At 39.8% G+C, this 17,542-nt stretch overlaps 1 protein-coding gene across 1 annotated transcript in view; it reads left to right on the top strand.

Moving 5' to 3' along the window:
• The first annotated feature begins 526 nt into the window (after positions 1-526).
• Positions 527-17,542, top strand: part of MARCHF11 (membrane associated ring-CH-type finger 11) — a 36,449-nt gene continuing 19,433 nt past the window's right edge. The window contains exons 1-2 of the mRNA XM_063300201.1: positions 527-832; positions 11,273-11,428. Coding sequence (XP_063156271.1) covers positions 551-832; positions 11,273-11,428 — 438 coding nt within the window. The 5' untranslated portion in view covers positions 527-550. The remainder of the gene's footprint in view (positions 833-11,272; positions 11,429-17,542) is intronic.

Here is a 17,542-nt window from a genome sequence, read left to right as displayed (position 1 = left end):
GCCCTGTGTGGCTTCTATGAGGGGAAGGGACGAGCATCGTGACCGTAGGGCCACAGGGTGAAGTTTGAAGGAGGCATTTGGCGCCCTTTGAGGGGAATAGCTATTTCGAAGGCAGTGGACGTAGAAAAGGCGCCTGAGGAAAGAAGAGCATTTATTATCGGGGGAAGGAAGGTGGTCGTGAGGAGGCACGTGCCGCTTGCAGGTGGCGGGGCTTCCCCACCCCTCCCCCTCCCCCTCTCCGTGTCCCTTCCCCCTTTCGCTCGCGCCCGGTAACGGTCTCTAACGGTTTCTCACCCACCGCATTCTGAGGCAGCCGCTAGCGTCAGAAGCGGGGAATCGCGCGCCCGCACCAAACCGGGGAACGGGGGGAGGAGGACGCTGACACGCGGTGACCGCTTCGCTTGCCTTCGTCAGCCAGCCAGCCAGCCGGCGGCTCGTGCCCGCCTCGCCTCCTTTTTGCTCTCGCCCTGTCCCCTCCGCAGAGCAGGAGGGGGCGGCGACCGGCAGGGCAGGCGGGCGAAAAGGGGGCTGTCAGACACCGGTGTCCCTCATGAGCTCTGGTGGGGGAAACGGTGGTAGCCCCGGCGGCGGGGAGCTACCGCAACAAGACCCCACCTCGCCTTCTGTGCCGCCTCCACTGCCGCCTGGGACAGCAGCTGGATCAGCGACAGGAGTCCCGCCCGGACCGGGCCCCAGTAGCCGCTCCGCGAAGGGCGGGACTGGCCAGAGCGAGAAACCCGAGACCCGCTCGGTTTGTAGTAACAACAGCTGGGAAGCCGGCGGGGGCGGTGCCGGCCCCATCTGCAAGATCTGCTTCCAGGGCGCTGAGCAGGTGAGCGCTGGGGTAGAGACGGGCTCAGAGAGAGGGGAGAGAGTCTTCCATTGATAACGGTGAGCAGGCAGATTTGCAGCCTGCCATCCCTCCCCGCCGTCAGGTAGCAATTGTAGCTGTATACGGTTAGGAGAGCCGACTGGGAAAGACACCTAGCCTCATGCGTCTGAATTCCAGGTTAAGATCCCTTAAATGACTTTCAGGGAGAAGGAAGCAGAAAAAGGGGGCGCCCACGCGCACCCGCCTCCCCCGCTCCATTTGTTATATCTTTAGGAATATTGCTTCTTCAAATACCATAAGTGAAATAGTTGCAACCACGTAGACGGGTCATCAGCACCACGGACAGCGCTAGTGGCCTCTGAGAAAAGCGCTGCAGAAAAACGGAAGTGAAGAATCCGGTTTCTCACTTCTCTGCTGCGTTGAATCATAATATCGTAGTAGGTGGGGTTAATTTCCCAGACTAGACATGCTGCATCTTATATGACGAGGTGGCAGCATGGTGGTAGCACCTTTCTGCATTCAGTAAGAGCAAGCAAGGGTAACTTTTTGTCACAATGACAAGTTGTGTAGAGGCTTGCTGATACATCTGCAGGTCAAAGAATCCGTTATAATTAGCCACTGGTTCTTTTCTGATGTATGGCTGCAGAATCTAGAGAATGTTAACAGGGATGAATGTCTTTCAGTAGAGATAACTTATGCAATCCACTTAAATAAATAGATGTTTATATTGTATATATTGTAAAGTATTACTTTATAACAACCTAGTTCTATGTACTTAATATTACTGTGGTAGATGTGTGTGTACCTATATGGACATTTATATAGCCTGTGCTCTATATAGTCTGTGCGTATACAGACATTTATATAGCCTGTGCCCATTTTTATATATTTATTTATATAGCCTGTGCTCATTTTTATATGAGCTCAGCCTAGATCAGGATGCACCTTCATTTGGATCAAGAATCACATTTAATGCATAGCAGGAATTGAGGGTAAACTTTAATTTAGATCAGACTAATTTAATACAGCTAATATTGCTTCCCCAATGTCACAGTAAAAAGTATAATTTTGTGGCAAGTTTTCAAAGGGATTTTGGGAAGTATACACCCTAGATGTAGCTTTTGTTCTGGGTGGAATGGCCTGGATACTGGGGGAGTTAGTGCTATGCAGTAATCATGCTTAGATTACCATCTGATGAAGGTTCATCTCACAGTTTCATTTCCCCCACTCCAGGTGAGGATCTATTAAAATGACCTGACTCCAGAGATTTATGAAATCTAATTTGAATTTCCAGTGTATTTTCCTGAACCCAGAATCAGTTATTCTGTTAATACTCATGCTGATACGTGGACTGAGAAAACAGAAGGGCCTTTCAAGGCTTAACTCGGTTCTGCAAACAAGCTGGTGGTAAATCACAGAGATATTAATGGTTGTAAATTGCACATCATACTGAAAACCTCAGTCTCAGTTTTCAGCAGGGTGCCAAGCAGTAGTAATGTTTCTAAATCAGGATAAGAGTTAAAGTTCCAGCAAGCAGTCCAAAAAATGTCAGGTTCAAAGGTAGCAGATGTCTCATTTCATCTGAGAGTCAAGAAACAGAAGAACCAGGCACCAGCAAAAGGCACAAAATAAGAACAATTTTAGAAATGGTTCCACTGGCATAAATGCCGAAGTAACTTTCTTATCCCACCCAAGGACATCTCATAATGAGATTAATTAAGGTTGGACTCTGCAAAGCTTTGTCTTCAGTTCCAGCTTTCAATCTTTTAGATTTTGACCCAGATTTGATCTTGTTCCTAAAGGCTAGATGGTCTTGACTTTTCTACAACTGGATCGGGGACAGAAAGGTCTGGATCCATTGCCTCATGGTACATTAGGTAGACTCCTCAGCTTCTAAGATGACAGGTTCACTTGCTTAGGAGATTATATATGCAGCTGGACCCTGACAGGGCTACTGAGACAATCACTAAATGTCCTCTTCAACATTGTGGAATCTAAACTTCCCCCTGGTTTTCTGAGGATCAAGATAAAGCTGACCAAGAGATAGCTAGAATATGTATGGTACAAAACTTAGCTTGAAACCGACTGAGCATGGCTTAGTATATACAGTTATATCTGCTACATGTCAACAAAGGTTGCAAAAAGGGCTTACTTTGTATCCTCCATTGCCTTCTTAAGTATCCAGCCAATATAATCCTTTAGTGTGGTCAATTTCTTATTGTCATCTGCTTTGGAAGACCCAGCGCAGGAGCCCTCAGAGACCTGCTGTAACTGATCTGTGAGACATTTTGAGGATAGAATAATTTATTTTCATGCTACTTGAACACTGCTTTTGATACAGATTGTACTCAGGTCTCTAATGTCTGTCATCTGGAGTAAATGAGTGGGATTGTTTTTAGTTTTCAGAGGATATGGACAAGATGTTTGTAATGTATAGCATACTCTCTGGATGGATACAGAGAGTGGTGGATGTATTATGTAATGGGATAGTTCCACCAGGTCTAAAGGAGTCAGTGATCTGTCCATTCCTGTAGAGGCTCTCCCTATGTTCAGACAATTTTGTCCTATTAGAAAAAAAACTTTTTGGGGAAATATGTTTGAGAGGGTAGTATTGTGAACTCAGTGCCTTAAGTGTTGATAAAAGCAGTTTTTTAAAATTTAAAAAGTTTTATTAAAATAAAATAAATAATCTTCTATATGCCAGCAAATTTGGAAAACACAAGAATGGCCATCAGATTGGAAAAAAATCAACTTACATCCCCATACCCAAAAAGGGAAACACCAAAGAATGTTCAAACTATTGAACAGTGGCACTCATTTCACATGCCAGTAAGGTAATGCTCAAGATCCTGCAAGGTAGACTTCAGCAATTCATGGAGTGAGAATTGCCAGATGTACAAGCTGGGCTTAGAAAAGGCAGAGGAACTAGGGACCAAATTGCCAATATCCGATGGATAATGGAAAAAGCCAGGGAGTTTCAGAAAAACATCTATTTCTGTTTTATTGACTATTCTAAAGCCTTTGACTGTGTGGACCATAACAAATTGTGGCAAGTTCTTAGCGGTATGGGGATACCAAGTCATCTTGTCTGCCTCCTGAAGAATCTGTGTAACGACCAAGTAGCAACAGTAAGAACAGACCATGGAACAACGGACTGGTTTAAGATTGGGAAAGGAGTACGGCAGGGCTGTATACTCTCACCCTACCTATTCAACTTGTACGCAGAACACATCATGCGACATGCTGGGCTTGAGGAATCCAAGGCTGGAGTTAAGATCGCTGGAAGAAACATTAACAATCTCAGATATACAGATGATACCACTTTGATGGCTGAAAGCGAAGAGAAACTGAGGACCCTTATGATGGTGAAAGAAGAAAATGCAAAAGCTGGCTTGCAGCTAAACCTCCAAAAAACCAAGATTATGGCAACCAGCTTGATTGATAACTGGCAAATAGAGGGAGAAAACGTAGACGCAGTGAAAGACTTTGTATTTCTAGGCACAAAGATTACTGCAGATGCTGACTGCAGACAGGAAATCAGAAGACGTTTAATCCTTGGGAAAAGAGCAATGACAAATCTCAATAAAATAGTCAGGAGCAGAGACATCACACTGACAACAAAGGTCTGCATAGTTAAAGCAATGGTGTTCCCTGTAGTGACATATGGCTGCGAGAGCTGGACCATAAGGAAGGCTGAGCGAAGGAAGATAGATGCTTTGAACTGTGGTGCTGGAGGAAAATTCTGAGAGTGCCTTGGACTGCAAGAAGATCAAACCAGTCCATACTCCAGGAAATCAAGCCAGACTGCTCACTTGAGGGAATGATATTAAAGGCAAAACTGAAATACTTTGGCCACATAATGAGAAGACAGGACACCCTGAAGAAGATGCTGATGCTAGGGAAAGTGGAAGGCAAAAGGAAGAGGGGCCGACCAAGGGCAAGATGGATGGATGATATTCTAGAGGTGACGGACTCGTCCCTGGGGGAGCTGGGGGTGTTGACAACTGACAGGAAGCTCTGGCGTGGGCTGATCCATGAAGTCATGAAGAGTCGGAAGCGACTAAATGAATAAACAACAAAATTGGTTACAGCAAAAGAAACCTTACAGCAGAGATTTCTCTCAGAATATAATACATTTATTCAGAAGTAGAGCTTTCATGGAGCACCAATGACCTCAAAAGTCTCTCCTGGTGTTGATCAATTTAATTCTTCCTGAGACTCATCCAGAAAAGTCCACAAATTATTCAACTTACAGACACAATTATCCTTGAGAACTCAGCATTCCTGTTAACTTCTTGGAAACCTAGAAGTTCCCCAACAGTTCTGATTTTCACCTATATAACTTATTCATTCTTTCACAGTTCCTTTCTTTCCAAGTTTATGACCTCTCACTTTTTCTAATCTCCTGTATATTTCCCCACTTTTCCTCCATTCATAATCTCAATTGTATTAATTGTATTTAAATTGTATTAGAAATAAAGCACACAACATCAGTAAATATAGATGTTATGAATACCTGTCATTACAGGAAGTAGAATAAAATGAATAGCTACACAAATCTTACAGGTTGTTACATGAGTGATTGACCACTGTGATGCTTGTGCAGCTGCCAACTACTTCAGGAAATTGATTATGTAACTTTTTTCAGACTGTATTCCATCTTGATTTTGGAATAGAATTGGGCATGACTGCTCTGATAGGTTAGCCTCTGTGGAAGAGAGACAGAGGAAATGTGTCCCTGTTGAGCTTGCTTATTCTCTTGGAAGTTTTTGACAGTACTGACCAAGGTTGCCTCTTGAACTCTCTTCCTGATTTGGACACACTGGGTTACACTGGGTCTGCTTCTATTGCAGGGATGGTCTCAATGAGTAGTATTGGCTAACTGTGCAACTGAACCCTGGCCATTAGATTATGGAGTGCTTCTTTCTGGTGTTCTTTCTGATGCTATTTAACATGTGTATGGAGCCACTCAGGAACTTTAGGGCTGGTTATCATCAATATGCTGATGACACTCAGCTCCATTTTTCAATAATATCTGAATCTGAGACTACGTCTGTTCCGATCAGTGTCTGGATGGAGTGAGAGGTGGATGAGGGCCAATAACTTGGGATTAAACCTTGGCAAGAAGAAGCCCATGTGGGCAGTTCCCAAATTCTTAGTGGACTGTAAATCCTCAACAAGAATAGGCTTGTTGTTTGAATGTTCTTTTAGGCTCAGTGCTGCCAATGGACATCCAAATTGCTTCTATGGCACAAGCAAATTACTAGCTTTGGTTGATATAGCAATTATGCCCTTTCCTGAACAGGGCCAGCCTAGATACTGTTATGCATGCATTGGCAATCTTATGCTTCATTTTTGTAATGTACTCTTCATAGCACTGCCCTTGCCCTTGATCTGGATGTTACAGCTATGAATAATACAGCAGCCATGTTGTTGAGTAGAATCCTGCCCATATACAGTAGATGTTATACTTCTGTTGAAGCAATTGCAGTGGCTGATAGCTAGCAATCAAGATTTTAGTTATGACATATAAAGTATTAAACTATTTGAGACCAGGATGCTTGATAGAATGCCTGCTCTGTTGCAGATAATTGGGGGAGGTTGCATTGTATGTTCCTGTGACCACAGTATATCATTTTGTAATTACTCATGGATAGACTTGCTCTGTGTCTACAATCTGTACTGCTGTCTTCCTTGAAATTCATGAGGCACCTACTGTTAGCATTTTGTGGGTGCCTGATAGAGACCTTTCTCTTCACCCAGATTTTCTCTGAATATTGGATGAAAAGCTTTCCCCTGACATCAGATAAGGTTTTTTTCCTCATCATATCCAATTTTGTATAAGAAAAATATCCATTATCCATTATTTCTTAAATGCTTTAAAATATTGCACATTGCATACTATTTTTCATAGGTGAATACTATGATTTTTCTAAAATCCATAGCATTAGTATTTTGTCACACCATCCCATTTATCAGTAAATAACCTTGAATTAGGCTTTGAACCCTTAAACTACAAAAAAGTTTCATTCTGCATTCCTATCTTTGTCCTAGTTAATTTTACTTTATCTGTTCATTTCACATTTACCCATGGAGCAGGGTCCCACTTTAGGTCAGTGGACCACTCTTTAACTAATATTAGTTAATGTTAGGTTAAAATTTATTTATGATCCAAGATCAAACACACACAAAAAGACCAACAATACAATAAATAGGTGGAGGTGGAGATGGGCGGTGAATAAATTTATCACCATAAGGTGGAGATGGGCAGTGAATAAATTTATAAATAAATAAATATAGTAAAAAAAGAAAAATATTGCAAGAAAATAAACAACTAACAATTAATAGCATGAGGGAGAAACCATTTGGCTTCTAATACTAATAGCAATTGACAGAAATTTTGCAAACTTCTTAGAAGTTTCTGAAGAGTGGTCACCTAAAGAAGGGTAATGGCCTTGTGGCATATGTTTTTTCAGTGGCCTGGTATGGCTGCTGTTGTGCTGGTGTGAGTCAGCAAATGGAGAGAGGAAAAGGGAAGAAGCTCAGTTCTAGCCTTGAAATGCAGGTGTACTGTCACAAGGGCTGATGAGTTGACCTGTCTGCTAGCCAGAGGTAGACAGCATTCCCATTGGTCCAGCCTTGTATATAGGTGTTGGGAACTAGAGCCCTAGGGGGATACACCTCCTCAGTTTCTGGAGAACATGCTGCTGGTCTAACCCAAAATTGTAGAGAGAGAGAAGGAGAGGAAAGAAAATAAGTGGAGAAATGAGGAGACAAAATGACAATTACAAAGACTGTTGTAGAAGGGAGTGACTGGAGAGAAAAGCTGGAAAGTAAAGTTAATGTGAGTGTGTGCAGCAATTGTCAGTTCATGGTTGGAGAGGGAGAATAAAAGTTGTCAGGTGGCTTCTATGGAGAAAGAGAAGCAAAGGCCCAGAGAGATGGCATCTTCAACCAAGACTCAAGATGGGTAGGAGGGAGGTGGCTGGCTACGGATAGAGGGTTGGAGTTTTTCACAAAGCCCTAGTCTCTGGAGAAATAATGGGAAGAACACTCCCGAGAGAGGTTCATTCCCCAGTGGAGGAGACACAGATGATGATTGGCTGAATAGATCCAAGGAAAGAAGATGAGCAGCGCTGAGCACACTCATTCATAAATCCAGCACATTCCTTCTTTTTACTCTTTCTTGATTATTCCAGAAATGGGAGAGGGAGACAGAATGAAAGGGGAGGAAGTTAAGCTTTTAGGAGAAGAGTTAGAAGGAAATAGTCTCTGGAAAAGAGACTTAAGAAGAAAACTGACACTGGATAAAGGCCAGGATCTTGTTGCAAATACCTATTGTAAATAGTTTTGCTGCATATAGTAAAGAAGAAGCATAAAAGCCTCCACTGTCTTGGTTTCTCTGTGTCAATTGCCATCCTTGTACTCCTGAATGCACATCAGTTCTAAAAGCACTCAGTCACACAGTGACAGGCCTCTTGGTCACAATGGAATTAAAGTTATCTTTGTAAATATTAAGTTCAATCACCACTGGGTGTACAACAGACATTTTAATAGCACATGTGAAACAGATTCTACCTCCGTGTCTGAACAGAAACAAATACAGCTTTCATATGGGTGACTTACATATCTACCAGTTGTTGCCTTAATAGGTAGCATCTCAATTCAGGCCAAGGTAAATTGTCTCCTATGAGGGGCATATATAATATTGAAAAAATGCCTAGGGACAGTCCAGGGAGCAGAATCAATTATGCTATAAAAGGGTTGGGAAACATTGGCTCTATCATTTTAGATATCTAAATCCCAAATCCTCTTCTTCAGTTCAACTAAAATTTTATCAAGGCCCAAAGCAGATAATGTTGGCAAGGAAAGACTACCCCATGCCGGGTTATCATTAATTTGCCTTCTTAGGGTAGAACAGAACCTGTCTAGTAAGGTGAGATGGATCAAAGAAATTCTCCAGTTGACTTGCTTTAGCCAAAATTTGAGACAACTAAGTCTTAAACAGGCCCCAAGGAAAATGCAGCTTAGTTTCAGTTGTATTCAGGTGTTAGAGATTGAATAATGGCTTCATGATAAGATTTTTAAATATTTTGATTAAATTGTTTCTAAGCTAGAGAACTCCTTACAGATATACAACTGAGTGATATTAGGTCCAATATTTCTAAAATAAATTTTTAAAAATCCCAAAACTAGTTGAAAACTTGATGCCCTGAAAAATACTTAATTCTACCTTGTCTATCAGAACATTATCCACTTTTTTCAAAAATTACAGCAGGGTTGATCTAGCATATCTTTTTAATAAAAACTGCTGACTGTTAATTATTTCCCTCTAAATAAAATTAATTTATCCATTAATAACATTTTACTCTCAGATTTAGAGCTATTTGTAGGGTGAGTTTATGCATCATAGTAAACCATGGTTTGTTTGAATTTCAATTGCCTATTCTAAATGGTTTCATTATTGTGTAAGAATCAGAATTACAGATTGGAAATTCTGCATTTATTTCCTGGCCCTTTTCATCTAGTATTTCCAAAAATCCTTGTAGATGAATCAGAATACCAAATCCGCATGGGATTGGATGACAACTTCTGTTCTGATTATTCTAGAAAAGTAGCAATAGATAGATGTTGCAATAAATCTTTGTAACGGGAAGTTCAACTTCACTTCCTATGATGGAAGCTGTGAGTCAGTGAGGTCTGCAAGTACACTGCTTTGTTTAGCTACCTGCATCTGTCAGCAAAGTTTCCTGACCTGATCTCATTCAGATTTTATACAAGTAGTCCTTTTTCATATTTTTTTTCATTAGCAAAAATATTCTTTCCATTGAGTTTTGTTGTTTTTAATAGTTTTTCTCACAGCTGCAAATTTGTGTCACTATTTTTAGTTTTAACTCACAGATGCATAGAACCGAATACATTAATGGACTTAGCTACAGCAACATGCCCTTCCACCTCCTTTAAATTTCATTTTTGTTTTTTTCAGATAATTACAAACACTCTTCTACCATCACATGATTTAATAATCTTCTCATTCTCTTTTCACAGTACTGTGTATTTTTCTCCAATCCTTTTAATATGTTTAAATATGTTTAAATTGGCAGTCTTTTCATTTAACATATAATTTCATGGCTGGATATTAAAATAATGGCTGTTCTGAAATTTAACTTTTTTGTTAAATATTAACCTCCTGACCTAGACATACTTATCTGCTTCCCTTGCAGCTTGGTCTGTAAGCAAGTGCTTCTGGGTTGAGTTGTTCTTCACTCCTCCACTGAGTCAGAGGCTGTCACGGCAATATTACTGGAGGAGGAAGGCAATGCTGTCATGGCTCTCTCCTATGAGGACTACCTGAAAATCAACTATCTTTGAGAAGAGCTGAATAGCAGAAGTATCTTTAATCTCCTCTGCTAGAAACTGTTATCTGCTCTGCTCATAAGTTTATTCTGGGCTGAGGAGGGAAGTGTTTTATTGAGAGCTTGATCTTTATCACATCTTGAAGCAAATTCAATAGAACCTGAGAAGACTGAGCATAGGACAAAAAATGTGTTTCCTTATTCTACTGTAGAGCAGATCTTCATCTGTTGACACTATAATCTTTATTCAGAGTGTAATCTACAATGAAGGCCTAAATGAGAAAGAATGAAATATACACCTGCAAAATCACAATGCGTTTGACATTTTCACTGATGCCATAGTCTAATAATTAAGGATTACAATCTGAATAATTTCTATATATTAGAATTTTTTTTACATTTCCTTACATTTGTTATATACATATATTTACTGAAATAAAGTCTGAAATCTGATGAATGAGGCAACATATACATTTTTGTATTATACCAATATCTGAGCCAGTTTTGGTTTCTTCGAAATGATAAGATAAACACAGCCTTCAAAACAATTTTAGACATCAAGAATGTTTTGTGAGAGCCAGCATGTTGTGCAGCATGGTGTAGTGGTTAGATTGCTAGATTAGGAGCAGGGAGATCCAAGTTCTAGGTCTCCCTTAGGAAAAAAAGCCAGTTTGGTGACCTTGGGCCAGTCATTTCCTCTCAGCCCTAATCACCATCAGGCTCTGTCAAGCTGGCTGAAAAACAATCCCCTTGTTACTTCATGCATTGATAAGCTTTGCTGGGAGAACTGGGCAAGCGTAGGGTAAAACAAGTGGATTCTGAAACTGTGGGATAAATTCTAAGAAAAACAGAACATCAAGAATGTTTAGTAGTAGAGCTTGTGTTTTTCATTCCTAAAAACTCTCTTAATTTCTCATTTGAGAATAAGAAAAGTAACAATTATTATAGATGAAATATGCAAAATGGTATTGCTGAAAGAAACATTAGATTTATTTCAGCCAATAAGTCCTTTTTTAAAAGAAGTGCTGTGCTTTGGGATTAGAAAAGTTTAATATTTATTTAACTTTTAAAATTTGTTTCCTAGGGTGAGTTGTTAAATCCTTGTCGATGTGATGGGTCTGTAAGATATACGCATCAGCTTTGCCTATTGAAGTGGATCAGTGAAAGAGGATCATGGACTTGTGAACTCTGCTGTTATAGATACCACGTTATAGCAATTAAAATGAAAAGGCCTTGCCAGGTAATATAAAATAATTTCCACTAAAAAAAGCTATAGTTGATATTGCCAAAATTATTTTTATACTGTATTTTCTGAGCTCTGCATAGCGAGGGTGCGTTCATCAACATAACACATTTCATTTAACCTTTTCCTCTCATGCTGGAGTTTAGAGAAAAATCAATCCTCTCAATCTGCAGTTATCATTAAAAGAAAACTGCATAAGGGTAACAGCAGAAAATTTCCTCCCAGTGCAAATAACCAAAGGTTTTTCCCCATTCAGAAAAGAGAATTTACCTCCCTGATATGCCAGCTTCCTTCATCTGTGTTTCAAGCCAAAAATCTTTCAGAACTTTAATAGATTTCTTTTGTATATCCAATAAGTAAAGTTTGTCCTTTTGTTTGAATAAGTTTGTCCTTTTGTTTGTCACTTCTAATAAAGTCCTTCAAAATCTTAACAGAGTTTTTTTGTATATCCAGTAAAAAAATATTACCAAGTCAGTTTCCTGGTTCAATATTTGTACATCATCTCCTGGGGATAAGTCATCCATTGGTTCCATTTGTGTGCCCATATCTTTCTCCATATCTTTCTCATTACTTGTTACATTTGAGTCCCCTTCAAAGTAATTTCAAAATCATCCATTGCAACTTGTTCTGTAATTTCATTACAACATGCCCTGTCAATCTTGTCAAGACATTTATCTAATTTGTCAAAAAGCTTGGAAGACAAATATTCCCAAGTTTGTATTATAGATTTTGGCTCCATTTTCTTTATTCTCTAGCTCCCTCTAGTGTCCAACCTTTAAGGTCCCCTTATCATGAAAAAACTCAAAACAATTGCCATTTTTCCCATGGGAAAATTCCTGCTAATTAATTCAAAGCTCTTTGTGTGCATTTAAAATTATAATTCTAAGTCCATCTGAGCCCTTAATACATTGTTAAACTTTCTAAAGTCCATATTCTAAGCACCCTTTTGCTGTTTAATCCAAAAAAGTAATATTTTTCACAAACTTTTAAAAATCACATTTAAAAGTTCTTTCTCTAAGTAGAAGGTAACTCACCTAGTGAATATAGTACAACTTGCCATTCTGAAGGTCTTAATCCTTTTAAGGCAGCAGAAAAAAAACCAAACAAATCCAAAGTGATTAAGAAGTGAGGCTCGGTCAAGCTTATTGCCCTTTAAAAGGCTGTATTAATGAATGTGAGCAAAAATGGTTCCTCCCTCAACTCGCAGCTACTCAACCCATAGGCAAACTGCAAAATGACAGTTCCTGTAGTTTACTCACAAGGAGCAGCTGTGCAGAGTCATGTGGGCTATCTCAATGATCTCTCCTTAATCCAGAGAGCATTTTGGCAGCCAGGATCCTGCATCCTGTGCCGATCTCCATCGTAATGCTGTCTCGCTACAAAAAGGGATGATTAGCTTGTCATGGCTCCCAACTCGAAGTGATGGGGTAAACTTATTTGGATGGTCTGCCTTGGGTGTCTGATGGATCCAGAAGGCTTCCTGAAGGAGCTTGGGGATTTTCCCTGCAATCTGGTAGGCAGTTCTAGTTGCTTTGTAGAACAAAGAAGTGAGAAGAGTGCTGCCAGTTCTGGGGTGTCCATTGGTTTATCTCTTGGGAATGAAAAGAATGAAGAGATCCCTAGAATAAGGGTGGTGGGAAACAAAGAGTGAATATGATATGAGCCCATGTTTGGGCCTACCCTGTGGCAATATCGTAGCCTGCTGTTAATTGTGTCATAGAATTATCAAAGAATGGTATCCAGCAGTCTTGTTCAGAATAACTCAGTTCCTATTGGGGAGGAGTGGTTAGAACAATGCTCTTGCTGTCCACTGTGACATGTCTGCCCATTATTATTATTATTAATGAAATTGCTCACTTTCATTCAGAGTTAGATTCAACAATCTAGTGTGATGAATGGAATAATATCTTAAGATATTGTCTGGGATTTATTTGAACCTGAAAGGTCTGAGGAAGTGGATAGGATCCTTTGCAGAATGAATCCTGCCATTCAGCAGGCTAGATCCATGCTCCTCCTGGTTCCTTCACCGTTGGGGAGATATGAGTGGCTAGATCTAAGAGATAGCAAATGTTTTTTCAAAGACAGAAAAGTGCCACTGTCCTTGAAACAAGCAGAAGTATGCCTTCTCTTGAGGAATCCATTTCTGGTCATACTTGACAATTTCTGTCCAGTGTACTGATTTTTTCATTTCTGTGCAAGGTGGGAAATACTGCTGAGATCTTAGATAAAGCAGCTAAATGGATACTTTTCAGTCCTGAATCAAGCTTGGGTGTGGAATAGAAACAGCACTGGTTACTCTAATGGGTGACTGGTGTACAGACCTGGAAGTTGGGAGTGTTACTTTATACCTTTCTATAACATTTGCTACTGTTGAACATGATATCATATTGGACCTCCTGCAGAGGGTGGGAATCCAGCCCCCCCCCTTTTTTTTACAGTGGTTCTACTCCTACCTCAGTGAAGTCAGTTGGTGGTAATAAGGGTGAGTACTCGTAGGCCAAGTTTAGTCAAATGTGGGATACTCCAGGGTTCAGTTTTCCCCCATTGCTTTTAACTTCTATGTGAAGCCACTGGGAGAGGTTGTTTTTCTATCTGGAAAGATAATCATGGTATTCTATTATACCTTACCACCCCAAGCAATGCCAGAAATGCTGTGGAAATCCTGACCTGGTATTTTGAGATTGTGTAGGTCTCAGTGGGCCAAAACAAATTTGGCCTGAGTCTCAGCAACACAGAAATAGTCAGGGCTCTTTGCTGGTCCTGACAAAGTTTATTTTATTTATTTATTCAATTTATATAGCTGCCCATCTCAGACCAGTGACCAGTTACCTACCTTTGAAGGAGCAGTTCTGAACTTTGGAGGTCTTTCTGGACTTATGGTTCCTACTGTAACAGTGAATGGAAGCCATGTCAAAAGAGGCCTTTGCCCAGCTGTGCCAGTTGCAGTGCTATCTGCCAACAGTGACTCATGCCCTCATCACTACATGCTTAGGCTTTGTAATGTGCTCTGCACGAGACTACCTCTTATCATGTCCAAGAAATTTCAGTTGGTACAAATGTTAGTATGTGAAAGCCACTACTGCAATATAACACCAATTCTCCAGTGAGTGAGTCCCATTTAGAATGCTGTTTTTGGCTTATAAAGACTTATATGTCTCCGCTCAAGGATACCTTAGGGACTGTCTCCCTACAGGAATCTGCCCAGCCTGGGCACAGGAAGGAAAGGGAAGCTTAGGGTCCTCTCCCCATGACAAAGCAAAGGGACAGTGAACTTAAGGCAGTCCTTCTGTATCATAAGTCCCTGGTTATACCTCACCTTACCATTACCCACCTTATTTTCATAAAGCTATAAAAGCTTTATTCCAGCAGGCATTTGGGGGTTGATTTTTAATACTGTTATGACGACATGGTATTTGAGCTACTGGTTTTTAAATGTTGATATTTGATTTATGTATCTTTTGCTTTTAAACTTATTATAAACATCTTAGAATCTTGAGAGCTGGGTGTTATTTAAATTCATGTAAATAAATGCCTGGAAATGAGATAGCATTTGAAGCAAAAACCTCCACTAATGGACTAATAGTCTGCTCTTCTTTCATCCCCTGTTAGGTAGTTAGATGAACACAGTTAGGTGTTTTATTTATTTAACAAATTTATATGGCCACCCAGCTCACACACAGTGACTTTGGGCGGCTTACTGAATTAAAATCCATAAAAACAAAACACACACCCCATGGCAGCAGCAAACATTCACATTAACACTTGATTCCACAGAGTTGGGTAGTGGGTGAATAAACCTTTGTTGAATTTGTTAGAATAACCACTCAGACTCCAGCTCAAATTATGATAAATTAATAACGGGTTATGCCAAGCATTAAAAACAAAAACAGCTTAACACATACTACTTATTCTGAGCTACAGAACTCACAGAACATAGAGCATCTAGAGTTGTATCACAAGATAGCTAGATGCGGTAATCAGCATGACAAGGGAGTAATGAGATTATTCCAATATTTATTTGGCTACACAGGAAGGACAGTTTTCTTACTATCCACCAATCAGGAAGAATCTTTCTCAACCCTCTAAAAGCTAGGAGATGGATTTTATCATTTTACTTACTAAGCTTATAAGCCTCTTCAGTCCTAATTGACTGAGTGTTTTATCCTAACCCTCATGGATTCCACATAGTTGATTTCCACCTCTTCCTTTTTCTGCACCAGCAGCCATCACCACTCTTAATGGATTCTGAATAATAAAGATCTGGCAAAATGACAAGATTGTCTACTTTCTTCTCTCCCAGGTCAACTTTGATTGGAATTTCTGAGGTGTTCAGTCTGCTGGATTGCTGGATTGATTAACAGCTTCTTCTTACTTGTTACTTACACATATCCATATTTCCAACAGCACTCACTCTTCCTCAGCTCACCACTTTGTTGTCTTTCTCCTGGAATTGTCTTCTGAGCCTTGAGGTGCTTGCTTTCTATGTGACTCCTTCTCCCCCTCCCCCCTCCCCCCTCCCCCTCCCCCTCCCCCTCCTCCTCTTTTTCTTCTTCTTTCTTTTTCTCTCTCCAGCCATCTCCACCTCACCATTATGACATTCTTACAATCAGCAGTCCCTTCTCTAACCAACAGCCCTCCACCTCTGCAAGTTCTTAACTCTTCCTATTTAATGTTTCTTGGCTCCACCTCCTAGAAAGATGTTTCTTTACATGAAGTAGGACATGCAGTCCTGGTATAATGACTTTAGTGAAAGCAGACAGAATCTGTTGTCTCACATGGTCCAATTAATCCCTTTGCTGTATTCAGAATTGCAGACCCACCATCTTTTCAATAACTTACCTCATAAAGAAGAGATTGGACACTGGCCAATAGTTACCTTGCTGGGTTGACTGGCCTTCTTGAAGAGGGGACATACTACCACCTTCAAGGCAGCTGGTCCCACTCTCTCACTCAAGGATGCATTTTTCTTATATTTTGCAAGGATTTCCTTGGCAAGACATAATGCAATCAAGGCAGCAAGACTGATATCTTACTTGGACATGAAAATATGTTGTTTAAAATGTTAAATATAAAAGAACTTATATAGAGAAGAACATTCCACATCACAACTAATTATTACTATCTCTTCCCACTGGTACTTTAAGTATTTTTTTAAAAAAATTCTTCATGTTAAAGGAAAACTTCATTAAACTTGACTATTAGCTTTCCTTCAAGTCTTAATTAAGCACTGTATTAATTAAGCATTATGTGCTCCTGGTTGTCACTAAATTAAAGTAATTTTGTCCCTCCACTTTAGCTATCATAAGTAGCAGAAAAGAGGTACAGGCTCTTTTCTCCTGGCTAATGATCATCTACATCTTTGCAGCCCCAAAATATATCAGGATATTTATACTAGAATAAAATTATATCTCACAATTTCTAGTTTTAAATTGTCTAGTATTTTTCCTTATACCAAACCTGAACATTCTACTAAATCTACGAGAGTATCAATTGCCCAGAGTTCTACAGATCTGGCAATACCCATTACTTAGTTAAATCTGTAGGATTAATTGAGTTCAGCTGATTGAATAGGATAGGGCATAAAAATTTCTTGACCCTAGGGTTTCTCATTTCTGGGCATGCTGCAAGCAAATTATTAGATGCCAACTTCTCTTACATACACAGTAAAGTTGGCATCTAATATCTGTAAAATATATATTCTGTAGATCCTAAATCCCTTGTTACAATTTTTTCCAACACTACATTTCCCTAAAAAGGATACATAAAATCTGTTTTCTATATTTTGCCCACTAAATCTTTTGCCACTGTAAATGAATGTAAGCTTTCTTTTAATTCAGTCAAAATGTGAGGCAAGTAATTAGAATATAAGAAACATACCCCATTCATATTAGAAAATGTTTACTCTCACTCAGCAGCATTCTGTAAATAAGCCAAGCTTCTCTTCATCTACAGGCTAAAGGCCAAAAACCAATCATTCCAATTAAGCTGTCCCTGAATGAATGGCTCTTTGCTTATTTCCCCTACTGCAGAATTTCTGACATCTCAGTATGTCTGTAAGTTATCACAGGCTTTTTTTTTTTTGCTGTCAGTTTTGGAAAATATCTTTAATTC

Source organism: Candoia aspera, chromosome 3, assembly GCF_035149785.1.
Source record: "Candoia aspera isolate rCanAsp1 chromosome 3, rCanAsp1.hap2, whole genome shotgun sequence".
NCBI classification, from domain to species: Eukaryota; Metazoa; Chordata; class Lepidosauria; order Squamata; family Boidae; genus Candoia; species Candoia aspera.
Note: the sequence above shows the minus strand (reverse complement) of the source record. Positions and strands in the feature narration are given on the sequence as shown.